General features: G+C 46.3%; 3 protein-coding genes across 9 annotated transcripts; 2 read left to right on the top strand and 1 right to left on the bottom strand.

Moving 5' to 3' along the window:
• Window positions 1-333: 333 nt before the first annotated feature.
• On the bottom strand, window positions 334-6729 carry LOC108151556 (F-box only protein 39). The gene is made up of 6 exons (XM_017280225.2): window positions 6372-6729; window positions 5436-5561; window positions 4922-5077; window positions 4758-4862; window positions 3878-4691; window positions 334-3816 (listed from the first exon to the last, which is right to left on the bottom strand). Exons 1-6 carry the CDS (start codon window positions 6401-6403, stop codon window positions 3679-3681), a joined length of 1371 nt encoding a protein of 456 aa, XP_017135714.1. The 5' UTR covers window positions 6404-6729; the 3' UTR covers window positions 334-3678.
• Window positions 6730-6945: 216 nt separating this feature from the next.
• On the top strand, window positions 6946-8280 carry LOC108152582 (cytochrome c oxidase assembly protein COX18, mitochondrial). Its single transcript, XM_017282027.2, has 2 exons — window positions 6946-7510; window positions 7566-8280. Exons 1-2 carry the CDS (start codon window positions 7046-7048, stop codon window positions 8151-8153), a joined length of 1053 nt encoding a protein of 350 aa, XP_017137516.1. The 5' UTR covers window positions 6946-7045; the 3' UTR covers window positions 8154-8280.
• A 293-nt stretch (window positions 8281-8573) lies between these two features.
• On the top strand, window positions 8574-18119 carry LOC108152581. Of its 7 annotated transcripts, XM_017282024.2 has the most exons (18): window positions 8586-8791; window positions 8998-9577; window positions 9628-9828; window positions 10020-10265; window positions 10327-10803; window positions 10861-11424; window positions 11560-11805; window positions 11859-12320; window positions 12382-13113; window positions 13177-13650; window positions 13708-13971; window positions 15334-15930; window positions 15986-16377; window positions 16441-16596; window positions 16664-17435; window positions 17508-17600; window positions 17661-17744; window positions 17805-17941. In XM_017282024.2, exons 1-18 carry the CDS (start codon window positions 8744-8746, stop codon window positions 17939-17941), a joined length of 6525 nt encoding a protein of 2174 aa, XP_017137513.1. In that variant the 5' UTR covers window positions 8586-8743. The 7 variants fall into 7 exon arrangements, with proteins under 7 accessions (XP_017137515.1, XP_017137513.1, XP_017137511.1 ...); XM_017282022.2 differs by having other exon boundaries at window positions 8587-8791; window positions 13708-15930; window positions 17805-18119; XM_033387630.1 differs by lacking the exons at window positions 10020-10265; window positions 10327-10803 and having other exon boundaries at window positions 8588-8791; window positions 9628-9788; window positions 10905-11424; window positions 13708-15930.
• The last annotated feature ends 484 nt before the right edge of the window (window positions 18120-18603 follow it).

The following is an 18603-nucleotide window of genomic DNA, read 5'->3' as shown; positions in this document are numbered from 1 at the left end:
AGCGCAGGCGGCGGAGCGAAAACATCTGCGTCAAGCGGAAGTCCTCCAGGTCTATGTGTTTGTGGGTGCGGAAATGGAACGCGGCTGTGTGTATGTGTGTGAGTTGATGTTTTGGTTGTGTAACAGAAGCTAAAGGAATTGCTTCCTTCCTAACTTCCTAACAGCATTCGAAATGAATTATATTTGCATTTTAATTTTGTTTAACTTTTTTTTTTATTGATTTTTTAAGTGAATGCATTTTGCTTGCTACGTAATTGGTTTATAATTTGTTGCTCTCTTAATGTTAATGATATATTTGCATATGCCACAAAAACTGTTGCTAGCCATTTTTTGTTTTTGTTCTTTAAGCTTTAATAAAATCTTTTTCAGAAATCATACATGGCAAATCAGTTTCGAAATAAAATGTTTTTACCCGTTTATTTAAAGCCAATCTATGTGCATATTTTTGTTGGTTTTTGTGTGAGTATTCGCTACATTTTAATGTAATTTAACATTGGTTTCCATTTCTCTGGATAAAACAGATTTAATATAATTAAACGAATTCGTTTTACTCTGCACGCTGGCTGCCTCTGCTTTACAATCGTCTTCCTGCTAAGCCTAACTATCGTACTACTCGATCGGTGTCGATCTGCTAAATATTATATCATCGGGCCTCATTCCTAACGGTCCTTCTTATCAACATCATTATCTTCATCGTCGTTCTCTTGTTGTTCTTAACTCTCTTTTTGTTTTTATTTTGTTTGGAAAAGTTGTTAACATTCTTTTGTTGGTCGCACTTGTTTCGCATTGGCTTTTTCTTGTTCTTTTGTTGTTGTTGTTATAATTGTTCTTGTTTTTGTCTGTTGTTGTTGTTGTTGTTGAAATAGTTGTTGTTGTTTTTAGTGTTTGTGTGTTCTTCTTGTTTGCCTTCTTGTTTTTATCACAGCTTTCTTCACTTTTGCTCTCATAACTTTTAAGCATAACTTGCATATATGTACATTTATAAATCTTGTTGTTAATGCACGGCTGTTTTTTAATCGTCTTTCTTTTCTTATATCATTCCACCCCCCTGGAACACCCACTCCCTCAGCATCGTAAGTGTAAGTGGTGTTTTCATGCTCCTTCTGTATATAAGTTCACATCGGGGGGCTACGTCTTATATACTCATTTCATATACATATATAACATGCTTGCGCTTTCTTCTCGTTGGTGTTTTTCTCTCGCTTTCTCTTTCATTCTGCTGTCAACACTTATCTTAGACATTGATGTTACTGCAATTGTTGTTTGTTGTTTGCTGCATTTTTGTTGCTGCTGGCTAACATATAAATTGCATTTTCTTTGTGGTGTACAATGATTTACATTTGTGGAATGATTTACAAAAATTGGTTTTCTTCTCTCCTCTCGAATTAAAATTTAAATACAATAAATGGCATATAAAATATATATATATATATTTTTGTTGTTGCAGTAAGTATACAAAAAGAACGTTACGTTACGCACAGCATGTACTCGTACTCGTACAGCAGCGTTGTTGGAAGTGACTCTAGTGTAACACAAAATTATAATACTCTTCATACTTTACGTTGATTGTAACTGAATAAATCCATTGATTGACGCACCGACCGAACGGCCGAACGACCGACCGAATGACTGACCGGCAATAAAGACTGAGAGATTGAGTGGCTCGATCATTCACCAACTGGTCCGCTCATTCGGTTCGATTCGATTCGGCTCGGTTCGGTTAACTACATTCAATTGTGTGCTGGATGGCACTCTGGATGTTAGTTCTTTTCGGAAGCAGCATGACACTTTTATCACATTTGGTTGTTGTTTTTGTTGGTGTTGGTTGTCGCTTGGTTTTTGCGGTGTTGGTACTAGACTTAAATTAACTACAGTTGTTGTTTAGCATACATACATGCATAGATTGCTTGGTTTTCCCTTCCCTGTGATTTACACCTCGATTTACAAATTAATATTCGCTATTGCAATCCATAACAAAAACGATTACATGCATAGGTTTACAGATACAGATACATACATACAATATAGATGGTCGATTGGATAGTTTGTAAGAGTTGTCTTTGAGATCGCATTTGATTTTTTTCGGCATGTCCAAGAACTCGCTGCTGTGGTGCTGTCTCTCCCCTGCGTTGCGTTGCGTTGCTCCAACAAACATAGCCAACGCACATTTTGTCGTTCAGTCTTCTGTTTCAATAGATTTTGTTTTGTTTAGATTGTTAAATTTGAGCAAGTGCTTGTGTCTGTTGTTCTTGTTGTTTTTCTCTAAATGCTCAACATGATCTTCAGGTACCATTGTTGTTGTCGTTGTGGTTGTACTTGTTGTTCGGTGAGCAACATAGGGAGCAGCAGCAGCATCTATCGCCTTGAGCTTTGGACAATACGCTGCTGTTTTGTGCAAACATAGGTAAAATATAGTAGTACATATAGTTGTATAAATTAATGCCTGTGCTACAAAATACTTAAAAGTTGGTTTTGGGTTTTACATTTGCCAATTCTATTGCCACTGCCATTGCCATTGCCATTGCCATTGCCATATTGCTATTGCTTTTGCCTCCGGCCGTGAACACGCATGAACAACACACGGCAGCATCGTTTAGCCTTTAGATATTTGGCTATTACAATATTTATATATACTATATATACGTGAGTTTTTCTCTGTGAGTGTGTGTGTCTGTCTGTGTGTGTGTGTGTGTATATTGCATTCGTTTACAATTTTTCTGTCCTTTTTTTTGCTGTCATAATATCACTTTAAACTAGACAAATGGCGGCGCTTAGCGAACGAGGATCGTACTCTCGTTGTTGTTACATTTGTGGTTGCCTTTGTCGTGTCGTGTTCTTTGTCATCCAGTTTATCACAATTGAGCGCCGTGTTCACATTTACATATTCACATTATTACAGAGGTTAACAATTTGTGCCAATTGCGTTTTGAGCAAACAATTTGACATTGGTCGTACTTTTGGGTTGGTTTTACAAACAGTTCGGTTTGCAACACTTTCGTATTTCCTTCTTTACATCTTTAAACTTAGCTAACTAGACAATCAATTCGCTTAACAATTGCTTGGAGTTTGTTGTGTTGTGGTGTCGTCTGATGCTCACACTGGCTCGCGCTAGCTTTTGCTCGCTCGCTCTTTGTCGTGTTCGTATTCGTATTCGCATTCGCATTCGCATTTTTTTTGCTTTTTCTTTGAATCACAGTTCTTGTTGCTTATAAAATGATGTTTTTCTAGCAGTTTTTAACAAACACATTCTGCCCATCTGCTTTACATAAATTACATTGATTTGTGGCGTGCTCAAGTCTTTGCTCCTAACATTCTCTAGCTCCCAGCTCTCGCTTTCTGGCAAACAAAACTTGATTATACAAATTTTAAACTTAAATTTTTAACTTCTATAAAATGCTTGCCAATCCAATCAATTTTCAGTTTACGTTTTCACATTTTTCATAACATAGGATATACGCATCGCATCTATATGCGGAATCAGTTTAGTCTTCGCGTTTGTCATCTTTAGGTTTTTTGTTTTATCTACGTAATTAGAAGTTTCATAATGTTTAAGATAGTTTCTACGCTCTCGAGATGATCACGGGTTATGTCGGTCGGTTGTTTCTTGCATTTACTTTATGACTTTGCTTTAATTTTTGGTTATTTTTACTTGAGGTTTCCGCTGCATCCACCCACTTACTAGCCGAGATCCTGGCGCAACATCTCGTATACGAATTGATCGCGTACTTCATAGTCCACGGGTCCATAGGACAGCGATGGAGGAAGTTTATCTATTCTGATGGGTGCCCACTGTTGTCCCAGGAGGGAGCAGATTTCCTAAGAGAGAACACACATAGATCATGCCATATATGGGAGCAGAGCATCATTGGGGACTCACCTCTTTATAGGCATTCAGCGGAGCCATGGACCAGTCAATCATGGAAACCTCCAAACGCTTCAGCTTGCGACCTCGCAAACGGGCAATGCCCACCAGATTGTGCGGATCCATCAGATAGCCATGGACTACAATTTCCTCCAGATGCATGCAACGCCAGGCCATCATTACGAAGGGGTCCTGGCGCATAAAGTTGTGACGGGCGTAGTCCAAGCGATTGTTATGCTTATACGCTGAGTCCATATAGTAAATGCTCCGCAGCGTGTCCTTATTGTTCAGCGACATCCAGTCCAGGGCCTCAGAATTCATGAACTCACAGAAGAGTAGCCGCACATGGGTCACTGGCATGTGGCGACGCAGGACACGAGTCTGCAGCAGCTCAATGGCCTCGTAGGCGTACACCAACGTCAGCACTAGATCAATGTTTGTAAAATGCCTGGCAAAGTTGGCCCAGGCATACTCCGACACACTGGCCTGCTCCTCGCTGTCCAGGCCATGGACTACGATGATAAATTTTCGGAGTGGCAGCACCTGGATGGTGTGCAGCAGGTCATCAGTGAGCGTATCGTAGTCCAACGACAGCACCTGAAGGTTAGCGCACTTCTGCAGAAGCGTTATGTCCAGCGAGAGTATTGGATAGTGACTAGGATCGTATTTAAGGCTGGCCAGTGTCAGCTGCTCCAGCTCCTGTGGTTTGCCACAGGACCTAAGCAAGTCCTGACCGTAGTAGGTAAGAGCTTCAATGGCACCTAGATCCAGCAGATGACAGGGCTTACTTTTGCGATTAAGAAACAACTTTAAAGGTTCCACAAAGCATCTGCGGAGGTGGAAAAGTTCTATACTTGATAAGCAGCCTTATTGCATTGTCTGGCGTAATACTTACTGTTCTATGGCCACAAAGTGATCGCTGTTCATGTTTCCAACGACAACAAGACCTACATTGTGGGTTTGGAAACGCAGCGCTTGGATGTTCTCACAACGAGCCACTCTAAAGAATGGAAGAGAGATTACTTTGGTCATAGTTCGATATGTATTCGAAGTACGTACTTGTAAAGAAGTCGTCGCATTTTCTGAATCTGAAATGCATTGTGAAAGTCAAAGACAATCACCAGCTCTCTGACCAGATGGGCCATACTGCGGTGGAAGAAGGTTAACTGATCATCGCGCGCCACATCGATTTGAAAGCGAAAGTTTCTAAAGTATCTGTGCGATTGGAAGACAAAGATTACTAGTTTTATCAATAAAAAAAATAATGGAAATTAAACTAATTACAATACTAATTTAAGCAAAACAAAAAACTAGAGTCGTTGCATCGTTTCCAAAAGGAGGGGAGGTGTCTTTGAAACGTCACCTACATCTCAAGGGTCATTGACTGCCTACCCCCATACTCTTGGGCGGTTTTGTATTGAATAAACTCATTTCTATAAAATGTATATGATACCATATACAATGAAATACTGTATGGAAATAATGTATAATTTATGTGCAAAATGTAAATGTTTCAGCCAGCCACATATACACACACACACACACACACACATACACAGCTGCATGAACTTACCGTTTTTGAAAGAGGCACTGTCTCCAGGCGTAGCAAACACTTGCTGCCGACCGTCTGTCCTCGGGCTCCAGATAGTCGAAAATCTGAGTTAATGCCACTGTTGGTATTGTTTGCCATGGTGGGTGGCTTTGGCATAAATTCATTACTTGTTGTTAATGTTTATTGCGTTTTAAACAATGAAAAATTGCAAGAGTGCAGCTAGGGCTGCAGAAAATCAGGGCTGGCAAAATCAATCGTATACATACCCACTTAACCCCCTCTATTTAAACAGGTGGACATTCCTATCATTCCTCTATACTTACATCAAAAAACCACAATATCTTTCATCTGAGCTGCACTAAAATTATTCAAGTTTTATAATATTTGTGTGTGTATTTAAATACCCACTAGTCAACAATGGGTTAATTGTTCTCTGTTCAATATTCCAATGAATATTACTATCTAGCTAGGTCAATATTATTGTACAAGGTAACTATACGGTAACTACATGGTTGGTACATATGAACCAATATCTACTAAAAAATGATTATTGGTGTGACGAGCATTTTTGACGATTTTCATTAATTTCAATGCTGTAGCATTGTTTTTACGTAATCACTTGTTTACCGTTGGCAACATCCAATGGATGTGTGTGGACCATATGTATAACGGAAAAAGTTATTATAGAAATATATAGAGGAAATGTTTGTCATCTGACTTTTAGGAATGTAGAAACTAGTCAGTCTCTATTTTGAAGTTTATGGTTTTCCCCCAGAGACCAAGGAAAGCTCGTTATTAATTTCGTTTCAAATCAAATAGGTGTCAAACCCTCGAGTGCACTATCGATAGTATCGATAACAGAACTTGAATCGGGTAAGGACCTCTTTTACCCGGTTGACCTGGTGTTGCGGGCAACATGTACTTATAACCTTGTTTTAGACAAAATACAATACTTACAAGCAATTTAAAGTTGTTAAAAATGTATTCATCGATAAGTCCGTTTCCGTATGACGACGCACCCAGTTTTGCCACACAAAATATCGCCTTTTGTTGTTGCTTTTGTTTCTGTGTTCACGAAACGAGGAGGGAAAGAGGAAGAAGACGAGAAGAGTGGAGTGGAGCACAGCGAAAGAATAAAAATGCCTGCTGGAGGTGTTTGCTGATCGCGTAGCTATCTGAAAAGGCTGTCGTCATACGCAGCATCGCATTTTATGTTTTTTATGTTCTCCTATAAGCATTGCAATTGATTGCACTGCAATTAATTATGTTAATAGTTGCACTTTTCCGCAAACTTTTTTTGGTTGTTCTTCGTCAGTATATTTGCGGTATTTTTAAAATATATTTTATCGATAAGAGGTAGCAAAAATTTTATTTTGAAATCGGTAAAATGAAAAAAATTGAATCGATAAAAAAATTTAAATATGAAAATTTTATATTTTGCTTTGTACTTTGTCCTTACTTACTCATACATACACATATGAGCTTGAGCAAGACAAACGGAATAAGTTTGTTTACGTTTGAAGGAAGAATAAAAAAGAAAAGGAAAAATGCTAATGGTCACACTAATCTGATCAGCTGGAATGTTAGGCGAAACAGCTTTCGGTCGAGCAAGATTTGTTTTTAATTTTTAAATGACAACGTTGCTGCTGCTGCGTGCCTGCCGACGGCCAAACACTGCGGCCACCTACACCAATGGCTACTTACGGGCAAGCACACCAAACGGCACGCTCGATCGTCGCCTGGCATCAACAGAAGCGGCGGCGGCAAGTGTGCAACTCGCCAATTCTGGCGATCTAGTGGGATTTTGGCAGACTCTATCAAATAGCACTCCAGTTGCCTATATGCAGGATGCACTTATCCAGATCCACGACTACAGTAACCTGCCCTGGTGGTCCTCCATTGTGCTGTCCACGTTCCTGTTTCGAGGTGTCGTCACGTTGCCGCTGACGATTTACCAGCAAAAAATTACTGCGCGCATAGAACGGATAGGCTTGGAAATGCCAGCTCTAGTGGAGGAGCTGAAGCGTGAGGCGGCGATGGCTAGGCAGAAATTCAAGTGGAGTGACAAGGAAACGTTAATCGTCTACAGGCGTTCGGTTTGCATAAGAGAGACAATTTCATTAAGCAATTGCTAATTCCCCTTCCTTTCAGATTAAGAAGCAATGGCAAAAACTGATAGTGCGCGACAACTGCCATCCAATGAAGACAATCATCGTGCTGTGGGGTCAGATTCCTCTGTGGATTTTCCAGTCCGTCGCCCTTCGCAATTTGGTTTACATGCTGCCGGATCCGACCACATTACAAGCCCAGATTACCGCCACAGAAATGACAATTGGCGGATTTGGCTGGATACCAAACCTCACTGTGGTGGACAGTTCCTATATACTGCCTGTGACCCTAGGCCTCCTCAATCTGGGCATCATAGAGCTCCAAGCCATGACGAGAACACGGCCGCCCACACGTCTGCAGAACATTGCCAATCATGTGTTTCGCGGACTGAGCGTCGTTATGGTACCAGTGGCCTGCACCGTGCCCTCGGCTCTCTGTGTGTACTGGGTGGCCTCCAGCACCTTTGGTCTGGCCCAAAATATGTTGCTTCTCTCCCCCGAAGTGCGACGGGCAGTGGGAATACCCAAAACCCAAACGGAACTGAGCCAACCGTACGACCAGATCTGGCTAAAGATACAGCAAAGAGTGAAGCTCGCTCCGCAGCCTGCAGATAAGCCGACAACCAAGTGATCCAATCTCCATAGAACCATAGCCATAGTCATCTATCTAGTCTAAATTAGGTGAGACTTAAGTTGTTTGTTAAATGCGTTGACCGTTGTGTAAATATAAGCAGAGCAGCCATAAAATGCATCAAGAGTATACGCGTCTATGCGCCATTGTAGATCATCATCATCATCACATCGTGGATGTGATCCATCCATCATCTAATTCATTATCAGTAGTTTCAAAACAGAACAGAAAAATGTGAGGGAAAAACCATCAAAAAAATAATACAAACAAAATGCAGCGATAAGACAGTACAAAAAAAGGTCTTGAGATTACTAAAACAGATAATTCCAGACTCAATTGGCTCTGCGACGAGAGCCTCATCAGCATCTATCAGCGAGCAGGGAGCAGAGATAGAGATTCCCTCTTTCCAATAGAATTGAAATGCGAGCGCTGAGTCAGTCGAGGCTGAGACTTGAGCGGGACTACAAGTTAAAACAGAAATTTGATCGCGTCTCGGGCAAAATCTTTGAACAGTTGCTATCAGTATCTGTAGATTAAAGGAATATACATATATAAATATTCAAAAAAACATAATTATCGTCCAAGGAAACATGGCCAAGTGGCTTTTGGGCCTTTGGTTGTTGCTCCTGGTGGTCAATGTTAGTATTGTGTGAATATTCCGTGGATTATTATTCAGAACAGAAGAACCCTCCTTTCCCTGGGATTCCGATTACGAATTAGTTTGCCAATTGTAGACAGGAAGTGTTTGCGCACTTAAATTGATCCTAATTACAAGCTGTACCCCAAAGATCGAATTCAATTGATGTTTTTAATAATACTTATTTCGCAATTATGCATTCGACAGGGGCATGAGGCAAATGCTTATCATTCTGGTGGCTACCGGACGACAGGCAGCAATCAGGCAGAACAAGCCGGGTTATCGGCAGGGCACTCAGCGTACGGGAGCAGCGGGAACATTCAAGAGCAGCCCATCTACGAGCGACCATCGGAGGGTGGAGTTGGAGGTGGAGCCTGTCCTCCTCAGTTCTCGGGAGTGGTGTCCTATCCCTATGACTGTCATCGCTACGTGAACTGCCACAACGGCAGTCCCACCATCCAGACATGTGCGCCCGGAACCCTTTTCAATGCCAGAACGCTGGTGTGCGATCATCCCAGCAATGTGGCATGTGCCACGCCTGCAGGAGGAGCACAAGCAGCTGAGCCGAATCGATCTGCGCGTCTGAGGGAAGTGGATACAGAGCCCAGGTGTACGCCTGGAGTGATTGGATTGCAGCCACATCCGACGGATTGTACAAAGTTTCTCAATTGCGCCAATGGAAAAGCCTTTGTGCAGGACTGCGGACCTGGCACGGCATTCAGTCCATCCGCCCTAGTTTGTGTTCACAAGAGCACCGTCGACTGTGGGGCAGAAGCGGCCGGACAAGGTATGTATGATTAATGCTCACCGATTACGACTAACTAACACCTGGGTAAGGCTTCTCTCAAGTCTCCTCGGAAGTCCCACGCTGTCCTCCCGGTCTGCGTGGGCTCCATCAGCATCACCGGGATCCGTACAAGTATCTGGTATGCGGCATCGGTGTCCAAGCGAGGGTTGAGCAATGTCCCCCTGGGCAGAACTTCGATGCCCACAGATTGGTATGTGTTTTTTCAGCCTCCTCTTCCTCCCAGTCGTCCTGTAAGTCGAATTTTATTCCTGATCTTAATCCTGCTTTGCCTTGCTTTGGTTCATCTCCTTTTCTATTTGGGTTTGGTTTCTCATCTCGATTCATGCGGTTCATGCCTTTGCTTTTGCCTGCTTTTGATCTATATTGCTTTCCATGTTTTTTGATATATGTATATAATCTTTCCTCCAATGCCTTATCTTAGCTTCTACTTTCAATTCTTCCGAGCTTCATGTCAGCGATATACTGTGTCCTACCGGAGCGAATGGTCTTTTTGTTCATCCCTTCGATCAGACCAAGTTCCTCAATTGTAAGGACGGAAAGGTGGCCGTTCAGGGCTGTCAATCCGGAAATGTGTTTAGCATATCGAAGGGGTATTGCCATCTGAAATCTCAGTTGATCCTCAATGACTATGTCACTTATACTATCTCTGAGATCAGCTACGAGTTTTGTAAGTCCCCCGATTTGGTGAATTTTCCTTCCATTTTCCTTAAATCAGTTCACTCTCTCAGCTCTGATACTAACTGCATGTCCTAACGGACTAGAAGGCCTCCATCTCTATCCTTATGATGCTGTGAAATATGTCCGATGCTTCGCTAGTGGCCAAATGTCCATCCTCGAGTGTGGGCCGCAGAATGCTTTCAGTCTGTCGCAAAGAGATTGTCGGCCGCGTCGTCAAGTCCGCAGTGGAGATCGGGTCAGGTTCTGGGAGGAAATAGAAGTTCAGACGACCACTACTGTCAGTTATCTAGACAGTCATGGGCCAACAGTTCTGTCCTCGCTCAGATCTTGTCCCCTCAACCTTCAAGGCAACTATCCATATCCCTTCCATGCGGGTCACTTTGTAAAGTGCCAAAATGGGCTTCTCCAGGTAGAATGTTGTCCATCTGGCTTCGTTTTCAGTCTCTCCAAACGCGCGTGTGCGGCTCGTCATCTCCTCTCTGCGCATGAATATCTGGATTATTCCTACCTCAGCGTTGAGTTCTCCAGTAAGCTAACCCCATACACATTCAGCATTGATCCGAAGTGACATTCTCCTTTCGCAGCTGAATTTATGCATGATTTCACAGCTGTTGCATGTCCTCCGCAGAGCAGGGGATATTATCTGCATCCCTTCGACTGTACCAAGTATCTGAAGTGCCTCGATCAGCAGACTGCCATCGAAAGCTGCCAGCAGGGCCTGGTGTTCAGCATCTCCCTGCAGAGATGTGTTTCCAAGGATCAACTGGCAGCAAACTACGACCGCGTGGAGTATCTACGGGAGGCGCAGCACGAACCAAGTGAAGACGGCGCAGGACGACAGTCATATGGAAAAAACCTGAATGTAAACGGCTATGCTTCATGTCCACCGGGCGCTTTTGGACTTCAAGTCCATCCCTTCGACTGCACCAAGTTCCTGAATTGCGCCAATGGTCAGACCTTCGTTGAAAGCTGTGGGCCAGGAACAGCATGGAGCACTGCCAGCAGCACCTGTGATTTTGCCTTTAAAGTGGACTGCAGTGGCAGGAGTGCTTCGACGGCCCTCAATCCATCAGCGCATACTAAAACGAGTCAAACGGCAGCCCACTCGAGTGGTCCAGAGCATATTTACGAACCCACACAGCCTTCTTGTAAGTCGAATCATTCTTCTTTCACTTTTTTGCTTTACTCATTGCTTTTCCATTTGGGCGTGTTTTACCATTCTGCAATCCATTCTTTGCTCGCTACTTTTGAATGAACGCTAATCAGTATCAGCCCCTTCTTAGCCAACCATTCCACTGCAGTGGAGACGAATCCAAGCGATCTCCTGTGCCCTGCGGGAGTGGATGGTCTCTTTGTCCATCCCTTCGATCAGACCAAGTTTCTCAATTGCAAGGCCGGAAAAGTGGCCGTTCAGAGCTGCCAGCCTGGCTATGTGTTTAGCATATCCAGGGGGTATTGCCAGCTCAAGTCCCAATTGGTGTACTCCGACTATGTGACATACATTACCTCGGAGATCAGCTACGAGTATTGTAAGTCCTATCATCGGGGTCAAGCATTTTCATTTACCCTTTGACTCTCCCAGCTATGATCCTATCCGCTTGTCCTGGTGGCACCGACGGCCTCCACCTCTATCCCTACGATGCTGGCAAATATGTCCGATGCTCTGCTAGCAAGATGACCATTCTCGCCTGTGAGCAACAGATGGCCTTCAGTCTGTCGCAGAAAGCTTGCCGGCCGCGCAGTCAGCTGAACAGTGAAGATCGCGTCAAGTTCTTGGAGGAACTGCAGGCTCAGACTACGTACAGCTATCAAGACAGTCAGACCCTGCAATCTCCACTCAGATCGTGTCCACGAAATCTCCAAGGCAACTATCCATATCCCTTCCATGCGGGTCACTTTGTAAAGTGCCAAAATGGGCTTCTCCAGGTGGAGGGTTGTCCATCGGGTTTCGTCTTCAGTCTCTCCCAACGCGTGTGCGCGGCGCGTCATCTCCTCTCTGCCCATGACTTCCTGGATTACGTATATCTCAGTGGCCAGTTCTTGAGTAAGCTTCCTGAAACACTGATCCTTTACTATTGATTCGAGATGCAGCATCTCCCTCTCAGCGGACTTCATGCAGGACCTCACAATGATCACGTGTCCTCCCCGAAGCCAGGGCTATTATTTGCATCCCTTTGACTGCACCAAGTATGTAATCTGCTGGGATCAGCAGACCGCCATCGAGAGCTGCAAGCAGGGTGAGGTCTTCAGCATCTCACAGCAGATCTGCGTGGCCAGGGACAAGGTAACGGCGTCCTACGATCGCGTCGAGTATCTGGGCGAGACACAGCATGAATTGAGCGAAGAGGCCGAATCAGAACAGCCCTTGCCGGGAAGGGGCTTCCCACATGACGGAGGATATCAGCCACAACATTCAGGACTTCCACTTGACGGAAGGTACCAGCCACAACGATATGTACCTGGATTTGGCGGAGGAAATCAGCCATCGCTGGGGAGCAGCTTTCCACAGGCTGCAGGATATCCGCCACAAGCACAACCAACTGGACCTGCCTTTGACGGAGGATACCAGCAATCGCAGGGCAGGGGCTTCCCACAAGAAGGAGGCTACCAGCCAGCGCCTGCTGCTTTGATGTGTCCGCCCAGAGTGACCGGCCTGTTCCCAAATCCCTTCGATGCCATGGGCTATCTTCATTGCATGGAGGGTCACACTCTGACACGGAGATGTTCGACCACCGATGTCTTCAGCATTTCTCGCGGCTTTTGCGTGCCCCATCAGCAAGTGGCCAGCGGGGATCGCATACCGTATAACCAGCAGAGGTCCGTGGAGGAGGATGCCTGTGAGTAGGACTTAAGCGAGTTCCAAATTGTGTGTTGACGAGCCTGACACTATGTCCTTCCAGTTGTGAGATGTCCCACGGGGGCCAGTGGGTACTTTGTCTATCCTTTCGACTGCGCGAAGTTCCTGAGCTGCGGGCCAAACGGAATGATCCTGACGAGCTGTCCGGCAGACCAATATTTCAGTGTACGCCGTGGTCTGTGCCAGCCCAAGGAGCAAGTGATGCGTGAGGATCGCCTCTACACGAACAGCGAGCTGCTGATCATCTACGAGTGGACGCAGCAAATGAAATCCGAGGGAGTCAAAACCGTCTGTCCCGTGGGAGTCAGTGGATCCCTGCCACATCCGAGGATTTCCAGCAAGTTCATCAGATGCCAGCCGGGCCAGGCCGAAATCTACGACTGTCCGAGTGGACAGATTTTTAGTATTTCCCGTCGATTGTGTGGGCCGGACGCAGAGCTGCCAAGCCACGATCGCTGCGATTATATCGTGGGGGGGGAAGGGGAAGCCTCTTATGGGTGGAGGGATCAGCTTAATGGTTACTAACCCTTGGGTCGTGTCCGACTAGTGTTAAATCCTCTCCTTCTACTTGCAGACAATCGCCAGTCAAAATCCTACGAGACAGCCGGCCAGGATCAGTGGGGAAACCGGTATGTGGCCAGGACAACGACCACAGTGGTTGGCGACGGCGATCGCTGGAGAGATATGAATATGCAGCGCCCTCCTGGCATCGGCTTCCAGCACAGTCCACAGTATCATGCCAATCCTTCGCAGGGTTGGTCCGGTCAGGGCAGCTCCTACGACCATCGATCCCCCACCCAGAGTGTGCTCTATGTGGAGGGATCCCTTCAGCCTAACCGTAATTATCCTACATCTAAGACTCCTCTGGCACCCATGGTGCCCATCGCTCCTCTGGCCACCATGGCACCCACCACTCCTGGCCAGGTGTTCTACGCCGAACGTGTTGAGGAGGAAGCGAACCCGCGAGGACAGGCTCCAGGATCTATTGCTTCGGGGTACAACTTCAGCCCCAGTGTCGAACACGGCTCACCGACCAACAGATGGCAGCCCATTCCCCCAAAACAAACACCATCAATGCCTCCACTTGCTCCTCTTGGTGGACAACAACCCCTAGAACTTGACTATAAGCCTGACAATCCACCGACATACAATCAGTATCAGCCTAGTGGAAGGGAACCCCATTTCAGAGATCATTTAGCAGAACAGCGACCTCTTGAAAGGGAACACCCATCCGGAACCCCCTTAGCAGGACAGCAACCAATCGATTTGGGTTACACTCCCGAATCTTTTCCCAATCAACAGAAACCACAAGATCCTCAGACCCATCCGAGAATACCCAGTCAGGGATTGCTTCCACCTAATCACGATTTCGATCAGCTGCCTAGTGAATCACATCAGATAGGAACCCGTTTCAATCCAAGTGCCTCTCTGCAGCCCCATTTACCCAGCCCCAATGAGAGGCCCAGCTATCGGGGAGCTCCTTCCGATGAATCGAATCTTTATGGGGGACTACTGCCGCCCAACCCCAGTCCCCCTATACCCACGCAGATACCTACAACAAAGACGCCCTCGAAGCTGCACACGTATCCCATTTATCCGCACATAGGCAATGCGTCGGTGCCACAGAGTGCCAGTCATCCGCACTACAGTCCCTCGTATGCGGGCATATCCCATTCGCGTAATGCCTCCTGGGCCAAGGGGTCAGTGATAACCAGTACGACGACAGCTCGAACTGACGACTCCGACGATCTGCTCGTTGCTGAAGACAATTTTGAATATGAGGAGATAGATTTACCAACAGAGGCGACTACAAGCGAGAGAAGTGGGCTGGCGCCGCCTCCCTTTAATCACCAGTTTTATAGTCCTCCCAAGAGTCTTTCCTCGCAAGCCTCCACACCGGCTGATCCAGTCTCCCAACTGGCCATCAGTGAGGCTCTGAAGCTTATGCTACGTCCTTACTTCAATCACAGTGGCAATGCCCAGGAGAGACAGGCCAAGCAGGCAGAATCGGCGATAGTCTCTGTGATTAGCAAACCTCTAACGAGCACTAGCACTTCAACGACTACTAGCACCACAACAATAACTTCAATACCTGAAAGAGTAGCTACCACAACACCCAATCCAGACGATGACGCCGAACTGATTAAAGCCGGGGAACAGGAGAGCTTGGACCTAACTGACGACTACTCTGTTTTTCCAGATGCCGGGGAAACGGCCCGAACCGAGCAGACCATAGATCCCACCACGTACCAATCCCCGACTGACTTCCATCGGAGCACCCGCAGAGCGGAAATCGAAACAACCACAATCAATTGGCACGCGTCCGGTCACAGTCGTGACTTCCACAGACGCCATCCAAATCTCCTCGATCCGCTCTCCCTCCAAAAACACAACCATCCTCCCCCTTACTCTCATCACCACAATCCACACAGACACCACGAGCACAGCCCCGATTTCCATCGTCGTCATCCGAAGATGCCCAATCCCTTCCCTAAAAAGGAAACCTTACCCGAATGGGAACTCCCCGAACATCAGCAGCCGGAGAAGGAGACCGACTGGAAGATGATGACTAATCCGAATGCCGAGTCTGTCACATCCAGAATAGATGTGCGAAGCTCCTTCAATGAAACCTGCGAATTCGATTGCCAGAACGGAATCTGCGTGCCGCAGGACTCTGTCTGTGATGGCTTTAACCACTGTGGAAATCGCCAAGACGAGAGCAACTGCAATCACTTGGGCTACGAGGTGCGTCTGACCGGCGGAGAGATGCCGCACATGGGTCGGATATCAGTCAAAAGTGAGTAGATAAACCAAGAGAATGAAGTGTATACTTAACCATTACCATTTTCCAGTCAATGGCCAGTGGGGCTATGTGTGCGATGACAAGTTCGGGCTAAGGGACGCCGATGTGGTGTGTCGGGAGCTGGGCTACAAGTTGGGTGCCCAAGAGGTCCGCGGTAGCTCCTTTTATGCTCCTGCCGATCAGAACTTTAACTACGCCATGGACGAGGTCGAGTGCCAGGGCAACGAAACGATGCTGAAGGATTGCAACTTCAAGGGCTGGGGCGTCCACAATTGTGGAGTCGATGAGGTGGCCGGCGTTGCCTGCAAGGTCCCCATGATGAAGTGTCCGAACAACTACTGGCTCTGTCAGACCTCCAAGGAGTGCATACCGCCAGCCTTCGTTTGCGACCATACTGCGGACTGTGCAGATAAGTCGGACGAAAGCCCGACCGTTTGTCAGGTGGGTTAAACACAGGTGGAGAAGTATCCCCAATGCAATCTAATGATGATCATTCCCACACAGGCTCCTGTGGAGTTTCGTTTGGAGGGAGGTCGCAGCTCCAATGAAGGCCGACTGGAAGTCAAATACCATGGCGTGTGGGGTAGCGTGTGCGATGATGACTTCAACTTAAAGTCTGCCCAGGTGGCATGCAATTCCTTGGGCTACTATGGACCAGCGGTAAGGCAGTTAAGTAGAGAATTCTAGTGAATGCTAGTGAAAGATCTTTTCCCTTGAAAACCCACAGAAACTGGAGAATAACATCTTTGGCCATGGAAACGGACCCATTTGGCTGGATCAGGTGATGTGCTTTGGCAATGAGAGCAGCATCGACAAATGCAGCCACTGGAACTGGGGCGACCACAACTGCAATCACACCGAGGATGTGGCCCTGCATTGCTCGGCAGGACCACCTCCTCGATCAGCAAGCCGCCTCAAAGCGCTGAAGCAGGGTGAATCAAAGAAAAGCGCAGCCCTGTCCTACTCCGACATTGGCCTGTGGGAGCGGTCCAGCCGTGCCATGCGCTCTCCTCGCCGCTGTGGCATCTTCAAGGACGATTTGTCGGATGAGTATGCTCATAGCGGGGAGCGTGTGGTGAAGGGCAAGACGGCGCGTCGGGGTCGTCATCCGTGGCAGGCCACCATTCGAACACGAGGACGTGGCGGTATCTCCAGTCACTGGTGCGGGGCCGTGGTGATCTCCAAGCGCCATCTACTCACAGCCGCCCACTGTCTCTATGGCAACGCAAAGGATGCGTACTTTGTGCGGGTGGGAGATCACTATGCCAACATTGCCGAGTCCTCCGAGGTGGACACTTTCATTGAGAAGTGGTACACGCACGAGAAGTTCCGCGACGGCACTCACATGAACAACGACATCGCTGTGGTGGTGCTGAAGCGTCCCCTGAAGTTCAGCGACTATGTCCAGCCCATCTGTCTGCCGGACAAGAATGTGGTTTTCCAAGGCAATCGAAATTGCACAATTTCCGGCTGGGGCTCTATCAAATCTGGAGTTTCCAGTAAGTCGGGCTATAAATCAGAGTTTTCCTGCATCCGCATCCGATTCATTTCCGATTCCTTCCTCTTTTCAGCTCCTTCTCAAGTACTGAGATCTGCGGAGCTGCCCATTTTGCCAGATGAAACCTGCAAGCAATCGAAAGTCTATGGCTCAGCCATGTCGGAAGGTACTTTTAACTAAAACTAAGTCTTTTAGAAACACATTCCAATCTTTTGCCTTGTTGCAGGTATGTTCTGTGCTGGTTCTATGGACGAGAGTGTAGATGCCTGCGAGGGCGACTCTGGCGGTCCGCTCGTCTGTTCTGATGATGGTAAAATATCCTTCTCTAAGCCAATCCAAAGATCCTTATGACTAATTAAACCATTTGCAGATGGCGAAACCTTGTATGGCCTCATATCGTGGGGCCAGCACTGCGGCTACATAAATAGACCAGGTGTCTATGTCCGTGTGAACCATTATATCGATTGGATCTACGAGAAGATCAATGAGAGCTTGTTGCGATTTTAGAGGAGAACTCCCTTTCGCTTACATGACTATTAAATATATAATACGAATTTTGTAATTCATTTTTTTGAATATTTCTTTTAAAAATTGTAATTTTACGTCTCCACACAAATGAAATGTCGTGCACGCAGCGTACATTAATAGCATAATCAATGCTAATAAACGGAATCACAGCAACAGAGACATTAAGCTGCCATAGGCAAAGATTTAATTCACAAGTCCGGCGATGTTTTCTTGACTCATCCCCATTCTAATTCACGAAGTTCCATTCGAGCTTCACTCCGATTCAATCCGATTCACTCAAGCCTCGCTCTAGATCGGTTTGGCTATTATATTTGTTTGGTCTGCTGCCTCTTGGCTGGCTTTTTGGTGCAGGCAGCACAGCCACTCGTTTAATTGACGGTCAACTCGGAGCGGACACACACTCAATTGACACCAAGACTCGTGGGTCAAAAGGGGTAGCGGAAGGTTGTGGGTGGCGGGGCTTGGGATGGGATGGGATGGGATGGGCAGGGAAAGAGTGCGAGCTCCATTTACGCGCCTCGCTTCATTCGCATTGTGCGGGCGTTGCGCGCGCGATTGGATGATCAGGGCCTGAAAAGCGCTACAATTAACTTAATTAATATAACAGTTTGCCGTGACTGGGGTACGTACGGAGAGCATGC

The sequence above is a fragment of the Drosophila miranda genome, chromosome XR (genome assembly GCF_003369915.1).
Source record: "Drosophila miranda strain MSH22 chromosome XR, D.miranda_PacBio2.1, whole genome shotgun sequence".
NCBI classification, from domain to species: Eukaryota; Metazoa; Arthropoda; class Insecta; order Diptera; family Drosophilidae; genus Drosophila; species Drosophila miranda.
This window is presented reverse-complemented; position numbering and strand designations above follow the sequence as displayed.

Coding starts and splice junctions, on each gene's coding strand:
- LOC108152582 (XM_017282027.2), top strand. CDS start 7,046: ATGACAACGTTGCTGCTGCTGCGTGCCTGCCGACGGCCAAACACTGCG. Junction 7,511..7,565: donor TAATCGTCTACAGGCGTTCG/GTTTGCATAAGA, acceptor CCTTCCTTTCAG/ATTAAGAAGCAATGGCAAAA.
- LOC108151556 (XM_017280225.2), bottom strand. CDS start 6,403: ATGAATACATTTTTAACAACTTTAAATTGCTT. Junction 4,863..4,921: donor ATGCGACGACTTCTTTACAA/GTACGTACTTCG, acceptor TCCATTCTTTAG/AGTGGCTCGTTGTGAGAACA. Junction 3,817..3,877: donor CGCTGAATGCCTATAAAGAG/GTGAGTCCCCAA, acceptor GTTCTCTCTTAG/GAAATCTGCTCCCTCCTGGG.
- LOC108152581 (XM_017282022.2), top strand. CDS start 8,744: ATGGCCAAGTGGCTTTTGGGCCTTTGGTTGTTGCTCCTGGTGGTCAAT. Junction 11,425..11,559: donor CGAACCCACACAGCCTTCTT/GTAAGTCGAATC, acceptor GCCCCTTCTTAG/CCAACCATTCCACTGCAGTG. Junction 16,597..16,663: donor TGGGCTACTATGGACCAGCG/GTAAGGCAGTTA, acceptor GAAAACCCACAG/AAACTGGAGAATAACATCTT.